At 34.0% G+C, this 20,035-nt stretch overlaps 1 protein-coding gene across 5 annotated transcripts in view; it reads right to left on the minus strand.

Moving 5' to 3' along the window:
• Nucleotides 1-20,035, minus strand: part of app (Palmitoyltransferase app) — a 540,773-nt gene that overhangs the window by 87,762 nt on the left and 432,976 nt on the right. For all 5 annotated transcript variants that reach the window (XR_012722156.1, XM_075307916.1, XM_075307919.1 and 2 more), the window contains exon 4: nt 10,889-13,180. Coding sequence is in view for 4 of the 5 variants with exons in the window: in XM_075307916.1 (XP_075164031.1) it covers nt 10,889-11,076 (188 nt within the window). In the remaining variant the exon portion in view is untranslated. The remainder of the gene's footprint in view (nt 1-10,888; nt 13,181-20,035) is intronic.

A 20,035-nucleotide genomic window follows, 5' to 3' on the forward strand; every position in this document is an offset into this window, starting at 1 on the left:
ACTGCAATGTGGAACGCCGTTCGGACTCGGCTATAAAAAGGAGGTCCCTTGTCATTGAGCTTAACATGGAATCGGGCAGCACTCAGTGATAAGAGAGAAGTTCACCAATGTGGTATCACAATGGACTGAATAGTCTAAGTGAGCCTGATACATCGGACTGCCATCTAACCTATAGATTTTGTAAAAGTCTATCAAATTCTGTCCAAATCAAGTGATATTTAAATGTATGCATTTGGGACAAACCTTTATATATAGCACCCAACACATTTGACGGATGTGATATGGTATCGAAAATTTAGATCTACAAAGTGGTGCAGGGTATAATATAGTCGGCACCGCCCGACTTTTGACTTTCCTTACTTGTTTTTTAATTAAAAATTTTAAAATGTTCAATCATTGACTTAATTAACTTAATGTTTCTATCATGATTAAAAAGTTAATTGTATCAATTAATTTATTAATTGAAAAAATTTTCAACTTCAATTAACTTTTTAATTGGAAGTATTTTGGTGATATTTTTTCTGTGACAGGAGTATTTTAACATAAAAGAGATATCCATTGAACTAAGAACAACTTGGCTTTAATAAATTTCAAAAAATTTTCAACATCATCTTTAAATTCGATAATTTTTATGAAAAACATTAAAAAATAGGAGACGTCTTTCTATTACTTTCTATTAGACTATTACATGACAAAAAAAGAACGAATTTCGTCAAAGTATCAAGTGCGAAATCGCCAAATTTAAAAGACTCGTTTCTTTAGTTTAGAATCAATAGCAACTTAATTTAAGTAAAGTCAATATGTTTTTAGTTGAGTATGCACTTTTCAGTGGAGTAATACGAGAGAATTTCACCAACTGTGGTATCATAAAAGTCTTAACAGTTTAGTGGTCGGTTTCACGGATTAGTACTTAAATGGAGGACCGTTTAGTAGTTTTTTTTTTTAATATGGAATCAGACATTTTATCGATACAATAAATAATGCTTGGACGTTGGAAAACTGGCCCCAAAGTTTTCACTTTACTAGTCACATCCCAAAAGCTCGTTTTTACATTGACACAGATTACAACCCAATATTTCAATATTCCTGCAATTGAGTGACAACAAATATTTACCCTTTTATTCACAAGTAATTCAATTTGATTACATTCTTCTAACGAGTATTGAACATTTATTTCGTCCCTTTTGTGTAAGTAAAAAATCTTACATCAAATCCAAAGGGTAACGATGAATATGTGAATAGCTTTACTGCTTCATTCTTGGCTAGGTTGTCGTGTCAACGTCATAATAATATAATCTCAAAAGACTTGTTGAGCACATTATTGTCATCACGGACACAATCCGATTCATCTTTGGTAATCATGTCACTACTGCCGTTCTCATAATGCAGCTCACGCACAAGCTGTCGTGCTGCATTTGCTTCCATAGGGATTTCGTTTCGTTGCAAGCAAATAATGTCTGTCCCTCAAACAGGACGAGAAAATAAAGAAATTTTTCTCAAAATAAAAATAAAAAACCCGCTTGGGGAAATGTCTTTGCTTGATGCAGTTAGAAGTTCCTGGTTCCTTTAATATGCAACAGAGAAAATCACATTAAACTTTGCAGCAAAACTCATACATTTATATGTAGCTGACTTTATAGCTCTTTTTGTTTAGATTTTATTTCTTCCGCGCACTTTTAGAGCTATACAAACATCATCGACATCGGCATCTTTATCAGAGGAAATAGCGGAAGCAACATCAACCAACTAACACATGGATCACCATTAGCAGGAAGTTGGAATGCCGCGTACGTACTAAGCACATAACCATATATGTGTATGGTCCTTGCTTGTATTTTCTCTGAATGAGTGTGAGTGTGCTTGCATAAACGTTGTATTGATGATTGAGTTTTGGGCTTCGTTTTTTCTTGTATCGGAGAGAAAAAGTAATTTAGAAAGCACTTTGTGTGCTTGAATGCATCACTAGACAAGAGACAAGTGCCATGAGTTGCACTTGCAACGCCATATCTCTTCGAAGTAGTTCTGTGTGCTGCCTTAACTTTTCGTGACGCTTCTTTTACTTTAGCCAGACAATGGAATTTCTAGTACTAGCCCGTTGTTGGCGTTTTTATTTGAAGAAATTTATCGGTTTTACTAGAAAAAATATCTTGATAAATTGTTTTTAAAGATCATAAAAACGCCGAAAAGGATATATGCATTTAAGAGTCACAAAGTTTTCTCGGTATGAGTTTTTGTGTCTATTTTTAGTTATATCACAAATTTGACAAATTTATGGGAGTGCTTAGTCAGCATTAAAAGCTTTATATGTAAAGTTGTAATCGAAATTATAGCAGTATTTAAATTTATTGTTTTATCAGTTTCGTATTTATAACAAGTAAGGAAAGTCTAAAGTCGGGCGGGGCGGACTATATTATACCCTGCACCCCTTTGTAGATCTAAATTTTCGATACCATATCACATCCGTCAAATGTGTTGGGGGCTATATATAAAGGTGTGTCCCAAATACATACATTTAAATATCACTCGATCTGGACAGAATTTGATAGACTTCTACAAAATCTATAGACTCAAAACTTAAGTCAGCTAATGCACTAGGGTGGAACACAATGTTAGTAAAAAAAATATGGGAAACATTTGAATCTGAAGCAATTTTAAGGAAACTTCGCAAAAGTTTATTTACCCAGCAAAAACTAGGTAACCACATCTCATTACAATTGACATTACCAGGAGTAAAGCTGTCATTACACGTTGCATTACATTGCGGCGAGTTATAATGACTAACTTGTAATGACAAAAATAAATACTTCTCGGTAATTTTCGAATTGTTATTCTCAAATTTTTAGGCAGTTGTAGTTAATATAATTATTCACATAATCGAGCACTTACATAAAAAATCAAAAAGAATATGTAATGTAACGGTAATTCTGAAGATTTTTCCGTTAGGAATTTTTTATCACAAATATTTCATAATAATTATGTTTAATGACATTATCATATTATGTTTTAAATAAATGCTTTCTTATACCTCATTCACATTACACTTCCAAAATGCGTTTAAAGTAAATTTCAAATGCCATTTGCCTTATAAAAAGAGACATAAAATCCACTTTTAGTAGATTTCGAACCTTATGTGAATTGGCTATTGGATATATTGTATCACGAATGCAACTACCTTAAACAACCTACATTTATTTCTATTTTAAGTGTGAAATTAATTTGAGTGTAATCTTATTTAGATTATTTATTAGAATTTTTGTTTATTTATACAATATTCGTTTCTATTCAAGTAGTTCTCCTATTACAGCACCACTCGCCATATTTTGATCCATTGTAATCGGCGATAGAAATCAATATTTTCGAGATTTGGTTGCCTGAGACAATAAGTGGCTATTTTGCAAGCTTTGGTGTATCTACGAACAAGTCATTACATATTAGGTGATTATATGCTTTAAATGCACTACTTATTTTATGGCCGAAAGTATGCCTGGGAAGAAGTACTTCCCTCCTAGACATGCGTATGTAAATGTAATCCGAAGCGATGCCAATTAATAAGTGGTTATTAATTTTTAAATACACTGTTAGAAAAATATGTTTTTCATATGTTCCGATATAAACAAAATGTGTTTCGGGCACGATTTTAAACCACAATATATTTAAGTGCGAACATGTAATTTTCCTAAACTAACACTAAATGTTTGGGACATCTATGTTAATATGTTAGAATATAAAGGGTGATTTGTTAAGAGCTTGATAACTTTTTTTTTAAAAAAAACGCATAAAATTTGCAAAATCTCATCGGTTCTTTATTTGAAACGTTAGATTGGTCCATGACATTTACTTTTTGAAGATAATTTCATTTAAATGTTGACCGCGGCTGCGTCTTAGGTGGTCCATTCGGAAAGTCCAATTTTGGGCAACTTTTTCGAGCATTTCGGCCGGAATAGCCCGAATTTCTTCGGAAATGTTGTCTTCCAAAGCTGGAATAGTTGCTGGCTTATTTCTGTAGACTTTAGACTTGACGTAGCCCCACAAAAAATAGTCTAAAGGCGTCAAATCGCATGATCTTGGTGGCCAACTTACCGGTCCATTTCTTGAGATGAATTGTTCTCCGAAGTTTTCCCTCAAAATGACCATAGAATCGCGAGCTGTGTGGCATGTAGCGCCATCTTGTTGAAACCACATGTCAACCAAGTTCAGTTCTTCCATTTTTGGCAACAAAAAGTTTGTTAGCATCGAACGATAGCGATCGCCATTCACCGTAACGTTGCGTCCAACAGCATCTTTGAAAAAATACGGTCCAATGATTCCACCAGCGTACAAACCACACCAAACAGTGCATTTTTCGGGATGCATGGGCAGTTCTTGAACGGCTTCTGGTTGCTCTTCACTCCAAATGCGGCAATTTTGCTTATTTACGTAGCCATTCAACCAGAAATGAGCCTCATCGCTGAACAAAATTTGTCGATAAAAAAGCGGATTTTCTGCCAACTTTTCTAGGGCCCATTCACTGAAAATTCGACGTTGTGGCAGATCGTAAGTCTATTCATGATGAAATGTCAAAGCATACTGAGCATCTTTCTCTTTGACACCATGTCTGAAATCCCACGTGATCTGTCAAATACTAATGCATGAAAATCCTAACCTCAAAAGAATCACCCTTTATTATGTTTGGGGCATGAATGTTTCATAAAAATCATATGTGTGAATACAAACATATATAAGTTTACAAATTTCAACTAAACATGCATATGTTGTGATATTTTATTCAAAGCGACAGAGAGAGTATAGAGAGAAATAGAGATGGAAACCGGGAGAGTTGACGAAAGATATCAATATAACACAGCAAAAGAGTCAAAAGAGAACAATTTCTGTGAAACCGCTTGTATGTTGTTTCGGAAAACTGTTTTATGATAAGGCCAAAAATTTGATATGTTTAAGTCTAAATATTATTTAATTTGAATAAAGAGAATATACATTCTGAACCAAGAGAATAGACATTTGAAAAACAAACAGCTTATGTTTTCGCCTTGAGAGCAGCATTTTATGTATGTGTGGACATGTGTTTTGTTTATCATTTTGGCATTATTTTTTTCTTGGTTCGTTAAAAGAAATCAGGGGTCTTCATAAAAATAACGAAAGGGCACTATACTCTTTTTAGAGTTGGGACGGTAAAATGAAATAAGGAGGAAATAGTGAAAAAATACACAGTAAAATGTAAAAAAACAAAGTTTATTAAAAAGTAGTCCACGAGGAGTTGACGGACACCATCAAATATAAAAGCGGGCATTAAGTTCGACTTTTACAGCTAAAACAATTTAAAAAGTTTATTTTCTTTCAAATGAATTATTAAAGAAAAATAAAAGGAATTTTAGAGCGATGGTGTTAAATGCTAGTAAAAAACTTTTCACTCCTAAATAAATTTATGTTTATATTATAAAATTATGTATGTATGTTTATACTCGACTCCACGTTCTTCTTTTGTTAGTTTTTGAATTCCTTCCAAATTTTAAAGTTTTGTACAAAAACAGTTTTTTATTACAAGATTGTTATTTTTGCAATAAAAAAAATATTTTATCCAAAAATCATTCAATTTCGTTTATATCAAGCACTGTTACTGACTATAAATCTTTAATAACGCACATTTCGATGTTTCATTTAAAAAAATTAATATAGTATAAATATAAATGTGTAAATTAAAAAAAAAAAAAAAAAAAAAAAAAATGTTCGGTCGGAGCAGGGATTGAACCCACGACCCTTTGCATGTAAGGCAGACATGCTAACCACTGCTCCACGTGGCAAACAAATGTATGTTTCTGTTAAATAATGTTATGTTTGCATAACAGCTACGTAGCCCAGTGGATAGTGTGTTGGCTTACAAACTGTATGGTCCTCGGTTCGATTCTCCGTGCAGGCGAAAGGTAAAATTTAAAAAATTTATAAAAGTGAATAATTTCTTCAACATTATTTGTATTACAGAGAAAGGTGCCAATAACTAAAAAATTTCATGGAAGTGAAAATTACGAGTATGTTAGGGAATGAGCACAATCGTGTTTGGGAAAATATCTTCCAAGCATATAATATTTTTGGCTCAAAATGCTTCCAAACATATAATATGTTCACATAAAACAAACATATTAATGTTTCGGCAGTATGCAATAATATATGTGCTTCCTGCAAAATATGTTTGGAACATATGTTAAAGAAGCGATTTTTTTTGAGGGTGTAGGCTTACCTACAAGATTACGGGTAATGAGAGTTTTTGCTGGGTATGACTTATCGCTCGATATGTATGTATTAGAAGTTTAGGAAAATTAGAGTCATTTATACAACTTTTCGACTAAGCAGTGGCGATTTTACAAGGACAATGTTGGTATTTTGACCATTTTTGTCGAAATCAGAAAAACATATATATGGGAGCTATATCTAAATCTGAACCGATTTCAACCAAATTTGGCACGCATAGCAACAATGCTAATTACTCCCTGTGCAAAATTTCAACTAAATCGGAGTTAAACATTGTCCTCTGTGGTCATATGAGTGTAAATCGGGCGAAAGCTATATATGGGAGATATATCTAAATCTGAACCGATTTGAACCAAATTTGGCACGCATAGCAACAATCCTAATTCTACTCCCTGTGCAAAATTTCAACTAAATCGGAGCAAAAAATTGGCCTCTGTGGTCATATGAGTGTAAATCGGGCGAAAGCTATATATGGGAGATATATCTAAATCTGAACCGATTTCAACCAAATTTTGCACGCATAGCTACAATCCTAATTCTACTCCCTGTGCAAAATTTCAACTAAATCGGAGTTAAAAATTGGCCTCTGTGGGCAAATGAGTGTAAATCGGGCGAAAGCTATATATGGGACCTATATCTAAATCTGAACCGATTTGGCTGAAGTTTTTCGAGACTCACAAAATATTCGGATGTACGCAATTTGAGGAAGATAGGTTGATATACACGCCAATTATGACCAGATCGGTGAAAAATATATATGGGAGCTATACCTAAATCTGAACCGATTTTTTCCAAAATCAATAGGGATTGTCTTTGAGCCGAAACAGGACGCTATACCAAATTTTAGGATAATCGCACTAAAACTGCGAGCTGTACTTTGCACACAAAAATACACCAACAGACAGACAGACAGACGGGCATCGCTAAATCGACTCAGAATTTAATTCTAAGACGATCGGTATACTAAACGATGGGTTTCAGACTTTTCCTTCTTGGCGTTACATACAAATGCACAAACTTATTATACCCTGTACCACAGTAGTGGTGAAGGGTATAATAAAATAGTTCATATTTTTCTAAAATGGCAGAAGTTTGCTTAAATTGAGTTCATAAGTCTCTTAAATGAGTAAATTTTACTAAAATTGTACCTGTCTCGAACTTTGTACAGCACTAACGACATTTTAACAATTTTTAAATCCAATTTTTTTCCAACAACAGAAAAAACAACAGAAAAACAAGTATATACGGCCGTAAGTTCGGCCAGGCCGAAGCTTATGTACTCTCCACCATGGATTGCGCAGAAACTTCTTCTAAACACTGCCATCCACATTCGAATTACTTAAGTTGCGGTAACGCTTGCGGATGGCAATGTATCTTAAAACCTCCTAACATGGTCTTCTAAATTGTATGTAAGTCCATACGTCGTTATATTAAATCAAAAAAGATAGATCAAATACGTATATAATTCAGTTTGACAAAATTTTCTATAGACATAAAAAATTTGTAACAAAATTTTCTATAGAAATAAAATTTTCACAAAATTTTCTATAGAAATAAAATTTAGACCAGATTTTCTATAGAAATAAAATTTAGACCAGATTTTCTATAGAAATAAAATGTTTACAAAAATTTTCTATAGAAATAAAATTTTGACATTTTCTATAGTAAAATTTGGAAAAAAAATCTATAGAAATAAAATTTGGAAAAAATTTTCTATAGAAATAAAATTTGAAAAAAAAAATTCTATAGAAATAAAATTTTGACAAAATTTTCTATAGAAATAAAATTTTGACTAAATTTTCTATAGAAATAAAATTTTGACAAGATTTTCTATAGAAATAAAATTTTAACAAAAATTTTCTATAGAAATAAAATTTTAACAAAATTTTCTATAGAAATAAAATTTTGGTAGATTATTTTTGGCTGGAGTAGCAACCATGATTATGAACCGTTATCATGTGCTGACACCATGTACCAAATTTCAACCGGATCGGATGAAATTTGCTTCTCTTAGAGGCTCCGCAAGCCAAATCTGGGTATCGATTTATATGGGGGCTATATATAATTATGGACCGATATGGACCAATTCCTGCATAGTTTTTGGATACCATATACTAACACCACGTACCAAATTTCAATCGGATCGGATGAATTTTGCTCCTCTAAGAGGCTCCGGAGGTCAAATCTGGGGATCGGCTTATATGGGGGCTATATATAATTATGGATCGATATGGACCAATTTTGGCATGGTTGTTAGAGACAATATACTAACACCACGTACCAAATTTCAATCGGATGACTTTTGCTCCTCTAAGAGGCTACGGAAGTCAAATCTGGGGATCGGTTTATATGGGGGCTATATATAATTATGGCTGATGTGGACCAATTTTTGCATGGTTATTAGAGAACATATACCAACAGCATGTACCAAATTTCAGCTGGATCGGATGAAATTTGGTTTTCTTAGTGGCTCCGCAAGCCAAATCGGGGGATCGGTTTATATGGGGGCTATATGTAATTATGGACCGATATGGTCCAATTTTTGCATGGTTGTTAGAGACCATATACTAACACCATGTACCAAATTTCAGCCGGATCGGATGAAATTTGCTTCTCTTAGAGCAATCGCAAGCCAAATTTGGGGGTCCGTTTATATACACACAAAAAAAATTTTTTTTGATTCAATCACGAAATTAATTGATCCAATTAATTTTTTAATTGAAATGTCTTCAATCACAGAAATGATAGTATCAATTAAAAAATTAATTGACAGTCAATTAAAAAATTAATTGATCCAATTAAATATTTAATTGATACTATTAATTTGTGTGATTGATTTTTATTTCAATTAAGAAATTTGTTGAATCAATTAAATTTTTAATTGAATATTTTTTAAAACTCAATTCAGATTTTAATTGGAAACATTTTCGTAAAATTTTTTTCTGTGTAGGGGCTATACGTAAAAGTGGACGGATATGGACCAATTTTTGGACTCCTTTTGGACAATTTGGACAAATTTGGGGCTCCGTTTATATGGGGGCTATACATAAAAGTGGACCGATATGGACCAATTTTTGCGTGGCTGTTAGAGACCATATACTAACACCATGTACCAACTTTCAGCCGGATCGGATGAAATTTGCTTCTCTTAGAGCAATCGCAAGCCAAATTTGGGGGTCCGTTTATATGGGGGCTATAGGTAAAAGTGGACCGATATGGCCCATTTGCCATACCATCCGACCTACATCAATAACAACTACTTGTGCCAAGTTTCAAGTTGATAGCTTGTTTCGTTCGGAAGTTAGCGTGATTTCAACAGACGGACGGACGGACGGACATGCTCAGATCGACTCAAAATTTCACCACGACCCAGAATATATATACTTTATGGGGTCTTAGAGCAATATTTCGATGTGTTACAAACGGAATGACAAAGTTAATATACCCCCATCCTATGATGGGGGGTATAAAAACAACAGAAAAAATCAATTATTTTTAAAACAAATTTCTTCAATTTGACAAAAAGTATTAACTTATTTGTAACATGTTGCATTTAGAAAACTATTTTAGTTAAAATTTTCTAAAATAAACCTACATTTTCTTCCACTTTTTTTCTTCACTTTTTCTTCTTCACTTTTTTTTTGGGTGCAGATAGGTCGCACAAAAAAATTCCTTATTTTAAAGAACCCGCATCTTTGGCTCGGAATACCAAAATACTTAAAGGAAGGTCAAAATCTCTGGATTCAAGTAAACTTTTTTTTTTTTGAGTTTATGCTAAGCAAAATTCGCACTCGTACTTTAAGGACATGAAATCTTTGGCCTCACGATAATATTTTTTCAGTGTAGACTGATTATATATATTACGGTGCAATATACGGGCAAATAAAAAATATAAGACTGTTTTTCTTAGTTATTCAACGGTGGATTATCCTCTCCAGTAATGCCGGTGACATTTCTGAGTGTCTCAAAGCTTTTATGAAAAAAAACATGCCCGGTTCCAAAGATTTTGTATGTACTCTGATAATTTGGGTATTGATTCCGAGCCAAAGAAGCGAAGAATTGAAATAAGGACACATTTAAGACACAATTCTCTTTTATATTTGAGTTTTGCGTACTTGGTACTAGAAATCAAATTTGAATTTATTCGTTTTTTTCTTACTTTTTTCCTCATGTGCAATTTGAGTCCTATAAAACGACGACTTAAATTTCCAAATACAGACTCGACTTCAAGTAGAAATTATGCTTTGTTTCATGTGAAAAGTCTTTAAAGTTGGAAAACCTCTCCTATGCTATAAATGCTTTTTTTGTAGTCAAGATATAAAAAGTCTACAGATTTGAAGACGCATTCATTAATTTTGATGAATTTATCTGAATTATTAAATGCATCCGCATTCGTATTTTAAGGACATGAAATCTTTGGCCTCATGACAAATTTGAATAATCATCAGTGACCCCTATATATCAAGAACCTTTGGGTTTTGATTACCGTTTACGTCTTTTAGACTTATCACAAAAATTATGCATGTTCCATATATCATCAGCCACTCATTCAAGGTAATCAAAACCATCCCGCCCTTTACAAAAGCTAAGAAAGGGGATGGAGAAAATATGGCAATAAGCAATAATAAATAAAGTTAATACTTACTCAAAGGCAAAAAATAATGCACTTGTCCCCGTTATCAGAATGCAGGTTAAATAAAATACACCCGTGTGAGGAGCAGACATCAACAAACCATCACAATAAAATTTATTGCGTCCAGCAAATAGTTCCCATTTGCGTGTGACGCGTGTATTTGGTGCCATGTTACAGCAGCAACAGCAGAATAAATTCATTTAGGTCTGTCTACCCCACCAGCAAGGCCTCCCAACAACAGTGGTACACCACACCACACGATGACGTACATGCAATCGAAACAGCAGCCGAGCAGCAGCAATACTTGCATGCAAAACCCACTCTTCAGAGTTGCAGATGAAGAGAGAAAAAAAAGAAATAAAAAAAAACACCTACACACCAACTTGGTCACTTGTACTGGGGTTGTCGTAGGCCAAAGCGATATGGTGTTGATAAGAGTAAAAAGTGGTGAAGAGGGTTAAGTGGTGGTGGGGAATAGCGAGAGAGAGTGTGGTGTTGGTGATGGTCGATGATAATAAAGTTGCTACGATAGAGAGACCACACACAATGTGTCCTGAGTTGGGCTGCTTATGGTGATGATGCTACTGACGAGTCGCTCGCACACATAAACACACTATGGTTTTGTCGAGAGGATTTGTGAGATACGCACACACAAACGCACATGCACTCTACCTAAATCCAATTGAGTAATTGTTTGGAGCTAAGTGATGATGTTGTTATTGGTTGTTTGGCCCTCTTTCTCTGATGATGTGGGTGTGTGCGTGAATGCGTATTTCACACTAGACAGGAAACACACGGAAATGTTGCAGACAGACACACACACGTATAAAAGACAAGCGGGTGGACATGCAGTAATAAATAGCCAGACTGTATTGCTTGCTTGGCTGGTAAGTAAAATGTTTTGTATGTTCGTCCTTGTTGTTGTTGCTGTTAGTGATTCTGTTGTGGTTTAATCTCTAGGATTTAAGGATGGCTCTTAGGATTCCCTGCTGCTATTATCGATGTTTATTGTTGTTGTTGCTGAATATCGCCGAGCTTCTTCTAATGCGTTTCCCTTGTGTTTATGTCAATGTTGCAAGACACCAAATTACATCATGTCTACCAGTGTGTCCTCGTGTTCAGTTTACAGCAAAATATTCATAAAACTTTAGAGGAAAATCAAGCAACAATGAAAAAACAATGAAGACAACGAAAACCAAGGGAAAATGTTTTGTTTCCTATTGCAAATGATTTTCCTGGTCTTGAAAGAACTGATGATTTTGCTTGTGTGTCGTCTTGAATGCCGCTTATGTCCTAGCGGTCTTGGGCAAGGACTTCGCTATGATTTCCCTGGTTCACGAAACTTTTTATGTTAAGTCTGCAGTTTCAGTTTTGCGGTTGCTGTTATTGCTACGTTACGTGCAAATGGATGGATAAATGAATGGTTGAAGAGCTTCCTGGCTGGTGGTGGAGGCGCTGTTGTATGTTGGTCGTTTTGCCAATGGCAGCAGTAATACAATCGACACTTTTAACTTCAAATTTGGCTAATTTCCACATTTGCAATTTGGGACTGTTTTATACAAAGGATCCAGATGATGATGGTGGGGGTGCTGGTGATGGTGGTATTGGTGTAAATGACGACTGGTTCTGCTGGTATTTGGATGCTGTTCTTTTTTGTTTCAAAAAAGGTTTTGTATGGCGCGTTTTTGTTTCTTCTTTCAGTTGTTTCGTTTCAAGCTATTAATGTCGTTCGTTTTTCTTTTCTTCAAATGTTGTTTGGTTGTAACTTCATTTATGTAAAAAAATGTCTTTCGTGGTGGAGACTTTTTTTGATCCTCTATTTAACAGGAAATATTGTATTGTGGTTACTATCTTATTTTTTAGTCTGCCAACTTCGCTTTAGCTTCACTTTCAAATAAGTGCTATCGGTGATATTGGTGGTGATATTGCTGATGTTGCTGGTCGTGATGACGGTGATAACTTTCGTTTCCTTTTTTAAATATTTTTCTGTATTTCCCTTCGTTGACTTCTTCGTTGATGTGTGGCTTATTTCTTAGTATCATTATGGCCCTTCACAGTTTTTGTCTGGGGAAATTTTGAATCGTATTCGTAAAAATAGTTTTGAATAATTTTTTTGAAATCCCACATCCATGCACCTATACTATCCATGCAATAAATATTTTGCCATTCACTTTGAGTAAGCATTCGAGCCAACACATTTCCATTATTATTGGCCTTATTTTTCCAGAGATTATGGTGAAAAATTTTTGTTTTGCACAATATTTTTGTTATTCTTTCCCTTTAAAGTAAGGCTTCGGCTATGGGCTGTAAAGAAACGAAAAAAAAAAACATAATAATAAACCATGAAACTTTATTGAAATTATATGTGTCTGAGTTGGAACAAACAAAACTCTAAAGAGATATATGGCCCATAAAAATGTTTCTCTTATGCTGCAGTATGAAGCCAATGTACTTTAAATTATGCGTACACGATTTGTTATTTGTGTTTTTTACTTTTTTGGTTAATTTAAATTAAAAATTACATACGAACTTGGTGGAAAGTCCTTTATGCGTATGAGTAATACAAAATTTATTACCCATACGTCTGAGGAAGTAAAACAAAAATTAAGTACTTTTATGATTCATTGTTGCCATAAGAATATTTTTCATAAAAAAATTCAATATTTATGGAAGAGAGAATGAAAGACAGTCAAATGTTTTACCAGGGTGGTTCATTGAGTTCTAAACATCGCCACCTGGTGCAAGAGTATCACAAGAGTATTCTCGCAAACAGCTAATGGTGAAATGCCAGCCTAACCTGGCAAAGAATAATACTGCTGTCACACGCAGTATTATTCTTTTTACTGCGTGTGACAGCGTATTTCCAGAAAAATAGAAAATGGAGCAGCATCGATCGATTCATGTGTGTAAAAGCTAAATCGCACAGTGGGAGAAAAAAATGATTCAATTTGTAAGAGGAATATTCCCAAATGTTTTCTCCATAAGCAGTTAGCATAAAGAACCCAAAATTGAGTTATCTCTCCCAGCCAGATCTATACTAAAGGCTGTGGAAAGATTCATTCGCCCGAATCGAAACATGTACAGTCCAGGCGTGTATAGATTTGTATCTGGCGGTTTCTTTCCAATGACTCTATTAATTCCTTAATCTAAATCTGTCCATAGGGCTCGATTAATAATTGTAAAATTAGATATAATGGATTTGGACGTTAATTGCCTGTTTCGGTATCAGGCAAACATGAAATATAAAATCAAAGAACGTTTCAATGCCATGTATGCTGATTTTTCGAGACATAGAGAACTTCGAAAAATGTTGGGCATGAAAAATCGGACTGCGAAGACGGTCCTTTCAACTGAATTGCCACCGTTTCTCGACAGCGAAAGCTTGGATCTAAATCGACTACCTGGAGAAGGGTAGACGATCAAAGGATTGCACTTATGCACTGCTTCTAAAAAGGCGAAGCCTGTCCTTTAACGGAAAAGGTGATCACCACCGTTTCTCGACAGTGAAAGCTTCGACTACCTGGAGAGGGGTAAAACGATCACAGGGTTTCACGATGCCGAACTGTTGTGCAAATTTGATCGATGAAACTAGCAATTCTGAGCTGCCATGGAGATTAAATTTGGAAGTTTTCTAGAAAAACCTATTTTTTCCTGGTCTGACACCCACATCAATAAAACTCAGTTGCCACGGAAGTTATTGAGAAAACGTATTTTTCTCGGTCCGACACCCTCATCGGTTGAAGTCAGCCATCTCGCTGGGAGTTTTTCGAAAATATATGTCAATTTCAAGTAAAAAACTGGAACATAAACGAAGCTCACGTTACGGAACACGGAGGGGCATAGATAATATCCAGAAAGTTCTACCAAAAGTGTCATTAGCAATAAAACACACTAATTGTTGGGAAGTGGTACAAATGTTACAATTTCATAAAGACAAAAACGAATCATGTATGAAAATTTAATCATAGACAGTTAAAGGAAGTAAACCGGTCAACTTATTATAGAAACATTTCCAGGCATACTTTCAGGCGGCACTTCTCACAAATGAAAAGTGCTTATAAAATTAGTAGTCGGTATGTAAACTACACGGACGAAAAAGACTGTTTTTCATATGTTTGGGTGTAAAAATTGTATGTTTGGAATTAAATTTTTTTAACACAATATTTTTGAGTGCAAGCATATAATGTTCATAAGCTAACATAACATGTTTGGGACATACAGTGAGCGTCAAAATAAACTGTACAAAATTATTTTTTAAAAAAAATTTTTGTTTCACCCTTTAATTTTTTTATTTTATTTCAAACTTTATGTTTTTTTAAAGTGTATCCAAAACTTAATTTAACACAAAAACAAACAACAACAAAACATTACAAAAACAAGAGTTTTAAAACAAAAACAAAATATATGATATATTTTACGCGTCACAAATAAGTGTACATCTTATTTCTGTAATAATTGAGCGGCTTTGGACTTCCAAATATGCCGTTATATTCGATTGGTTGGTTACGTTGGTACATTATTTCAACTCTCTATTGATTTTTATAGTAGTTGGACGCCATTGTTCAAGTATAATCTTTTGTCGATAGTAAATTATTATTTTCCCAAACATGGGCAGACAAACGTCCACAGATATCAGAAAACTAGTTATAAATCTTCGAAGAGAAGGCAAGACTCTTCGTGAAATCGGGTCTATTATACAAAGAAGTCATAATACTGTTAAGAATATAATTGATAAGCACGAAAAATATGGAACAGGGAAAAATCGTCCCGGTGCAGGCAGACCAAGAGTTTTAAATGAGGTCGAAATACGATCTATAGTGCGTGATGTAAAGAAGAATCCGTTTAAAAGTGCAGTAAAAATATCGGAGGAAGTCTCTTCTAGAAAAAATACAAAAGTAAGTGCTAGCACGGTAAGACGAGCACTGCATGCATATGGTCTCCATGGCCATTTACCTCGAAAGAAACCCCTAATATCGCCAGTCAATCAGAAAAAACGTATCTACTATTCAAAAAAAAAAAATACGAGAATAAAGAAGTTTCTTTCTGGCACAACATTCTGTTTAGCGACGAAAGCAAATTTGAGGTTTCTGAAAAAAAAAGTTGTGAAAGTATGGAGAACAACGAATAGGGAGTATGCGGAACAAAATTTAATACCTACAGTTAAGCATGGAGGGGGTTCTGTTATGGTGTGGGGGTGTATGGCAGCTAATGGAGTTGGGAACTTGGTTTTTATTGAAAATACCATGAATAAAACGGACTACCTTAATATTTTAAAAAATAATTTGCCATCTAGTGTTGAAAAATTAGGCCTACATCGATCATGGATCTTCCAACAAGATAATGATCCAAAGCACACTGCAAAGATAGTTAAGGAATGGCTTCTTCATCACACTCCCAACATATTAGATCATCCTCCCCAATCACCAGACCTAAACCCAATCGAGCATTTATGGGAGCACCTCGATCGTCAAATAAGAAAAAGAATAATCACTAACAAGGATATGCTAAAATCTGTTTTGAAGGAGGAGTGGCAGAAAATTCTACCAGACGTAACCAAAAATTAGGTTGAATCGATGCCCCGAAGACTTGCTGCCGTTATAAAAGCAAAAGGAAAAGCAATCAAATACTAAACAATTCAAATTTTTTTAGTTAATGTAAAATGTACACTTTATTTTGACGCGTAAAAAATGGAATATATCTTAATTTTGTTCTGTACACTTTTTTGTATTAAGTTTTTAATTTTTTTATTTATAGTTTTAAGTTAAGATTTAAATCCTCTTTTAGAATAACAAAATTTTTTTGTAACAATCGTAAATAAAAATGCTAAAATAAAAGGTATTTTAATACAAATGCTTATGTACAGTTTATTATGACGCTCACTGTATATGTTAATATCTTAGAACATATTATGTTTGGGACATAAAATGTTTGTAAATATATTATTCTAAGATGCAAACATATATTAATGTGGAAATAGCCTATAAATATACATGTGTTTAGAAAGAGAGACCTAGAGAGTATGCTGCACGTAAAATAATAGAAGTAACCAATTGGCGCCTTAAAAATATATCCACACAAAGAAAATTTCATTAACATTTTTTTACTACCGGTGTATGCCCTTAGGTGAAACATAATATGTTTGAACAATACAAACAATACTTTGTTTGGACCAATTCTGAAAATATATATGCGTGAAGCAAAATGTGTTTTTGGTTATATGTTACAGAAGCGATTTTTTTGGAGGGTGTAGGTTATTGGAAAAGGCACCTATCATATCGGTACTATGAACGGGAATAGTGACCAAACATTTTCAGAAAATATTTCAGAATAAAATAAGTAAATTAAAAAGTAGCACAAAAAGACAAAGAGGTGTCACAAAAACTAACAAAAAAAAAATGACGTTTAGTGGCACAAAAGTATCACCGTTGGAAAAATTGGCAAATGTATGAATTTCGAGATTTAATAAATTTAAATGGATTAAAATAATTTATAATTAAAGAATGTTCTTAGAAAATTGCATTAAGAGAGTCTTGACACGTTCTGGTTGAATAATATGGGATATAAACTCAAATCGGATGATTATATATACGGGCGCTATATATATACCTGACACGATCTCTTTGAAAATTGACAGAGATACTACAATTAACAAGAGCAAACGTTTTGCCAAATTTCATGTAAATCGGTTGTTCCCTTGAATTAATACCAGTTTGGGGGTCAAATACCCCACTGTGCGACGGGATACTTTGTACAAGTAGCTACTATTTATGTAGGTCGGATGGTATTGCAAATAAGCTATATCGGACCATATTTAGGTGTAGCCCACGATCCTCTTGGAGGAGACAATTTTATCAAATCCGGTGGAAATTTGATACGTAGCCTGTAACAACCAGACAAAAATTAGTCCAAACCGATGCCCCGATTTTATTTTCTGCGCTTTCTGGAGGTGAAAAATTCATTCGATCCAGTTGAAATGTGGTACGTGGTGTTAGTAACTGGCCTCTAACAACGATGCAAAAGTGGCCCATATCGGTCCAAAAATATATATGTAGCCTCCATAAAAAGCAATTTCCATTATGTATTTATTTATTATTTAATTTATTATAATTACAAATTATAATAAACTTATTTATACGGACACTAGCAACTAGAGGCTATCGGCCTAAGCAATTTCCATATTTGGTTTCCTGTGCTTCTGCAGGGGCATATTTCATACGATCCAATCCTACTTCTTGTTATTGAATGCTAAATCACGTACTTTAGTGACAAATGTCATAAAACCATCTTTTTAGCCTCCCCAACTACCTCACTTCAAAATCAAGGAAATTTTACCATAGATTTTTATATTAATTTACCTATCCCTCATAGGAGCAATCAAGTAATTAAGGTTAATTTTCATCTAATTGGGAATTAAAAATCTGTAACAATTACCAAGAACTACGAAATATTTAGGTTTACAAGCTCAAATTGTAATCTCCAATGAACAACAGAAAATGTGTGTAATTTAATTTGTCTGCTCCACTCGCCGACCCCATAGGCCATTTCGGATCTTCAACAACAAAAGAGTAGTCAGCAAACGATGGCGATGGTAGCAGCGGCAAAAGGTTTCATGTATGTGTGTGGTTTTTAACAAATGTTCTTTGTGACAACAGTAGAGAGAGAGAGACACTTGAACGTATTTCTAATTTTGTGGGGAGCTAAGGTCTGTTGCAAACACAAAACAAACAAAATTTAGCATCTTCAGTAATTTATACTACATGAAAAGGGAATAAATAAAAATGTCTTCTATTCAAATTCTAACGATAATAAATTGCATTTAAAGACTCGCCTTCTTTTGCAGGCGATTTTTGAATGTACACAGAAAGCTTTTCAAATACATTGTTTTTTTTTTCAAATAGAAAGAGGCAAATTTGAATTAATTTAAATTAAAATAAAATGTATCAAAAGAAATTTAATGTAAAGTGAAAATAAAGGAAACTAAAATAGAATGAAATAAAACGTAATGAAATTAAGTTCAAGTAATTGAAATTACCCTGGAAGAAAAATAAATGAAATTTGTAAAAAACGCTTTAACTTTATTTTGTTTAAAAAAAAATTTGTTGATTGTATTTAAGTAATTTATACTCCATTGATAAATAAAAATGTCTCTTATTAAAATTCCAACATTAATAAATTACATTTAAATGCGAAACTTCCTTTGCATTCGATGTACATAGAAAGGTTTTGTTCAATTCCCCCAATATGAGACAATTTACTCATGGCATCATTTTAATTATTTGTGTGCTTATTCTAACGACATGAACTCAAAAAACAAAGCAGAAGTTTTATAATTTGTATAAATTCGTATTTATCTGAAAATAGTTCATAATTTTCTAAAATTTAACCTAAAGTGTGACTTTGTATGACAAAGGACATTTTAAATATTTTTATACCCTCCACCATAGGATGGGGGTATATTAACTTTGTCATTCCGTTTGTAACACATCGAAATATTGCTCTAAGACCCCATAAAGTATATATATTCTGGGTCGTGGTGAAATTCTGAGTCGATCTGAGCATGTCCGTCCGTCCGTCCGTCTGATGACATCACGCTAACTTCCGAACGAAACAAGCTATCGACTTGAAACTTGGCACAAGTAGTTGTTATTGATGTAGGTCGGATGGTATTGCAAATTGGTCATATCGGTCCACTTTTACGTATAGCCCCCATATAAACGGACCCCCAAATTTGGCTTGCGATTGCTCTAAGAGAAGCAAATTTCATCCGATCCGGCTGAAATTTGGTACATGGTGTTAGTATATGGTCTCTAACAACCATACAAAAATTGGTCCATATCGGTCCACTTTTATGTATAGCCCCCATATAAACGGACCCCCAAATTTGGCTTGCGATTGCTCTTAAAGAAGCAAATTTCATCCGATCCGCCTGAAATTTGGTACATGGTGTTAATATATGGTCTCTAACAACCATGCTGAAATTGGTCCACATCGAACCATAATTATATATAGCCCCCATATAAACCGATCCAAAGATTTGGCTTGCGGAGCCTCAAAGAGAAGAAAATTTCATCCGATACGGCTGAAATTTGGTACATGGTATTAGTATATGGTCTCTAACAACCATGCAAAAATTGGTCCATATCGGTCCATAATTATATA

This window comes from Haematobia irritans, chromosome 4 (assembly GCF_050003625.1).
Source record: "Haematobia irritans isolate KBUSLIRL chromosome 4, ASM5000362v1, whole genome shotgun sequence".
In the NCBI taxonomy this organism is placed as follows: Eukaryota; Metazoa; Arthropoda; class Insecta; order Diptera; family Muscidae; genus Haematobia; species Haematobia irritans.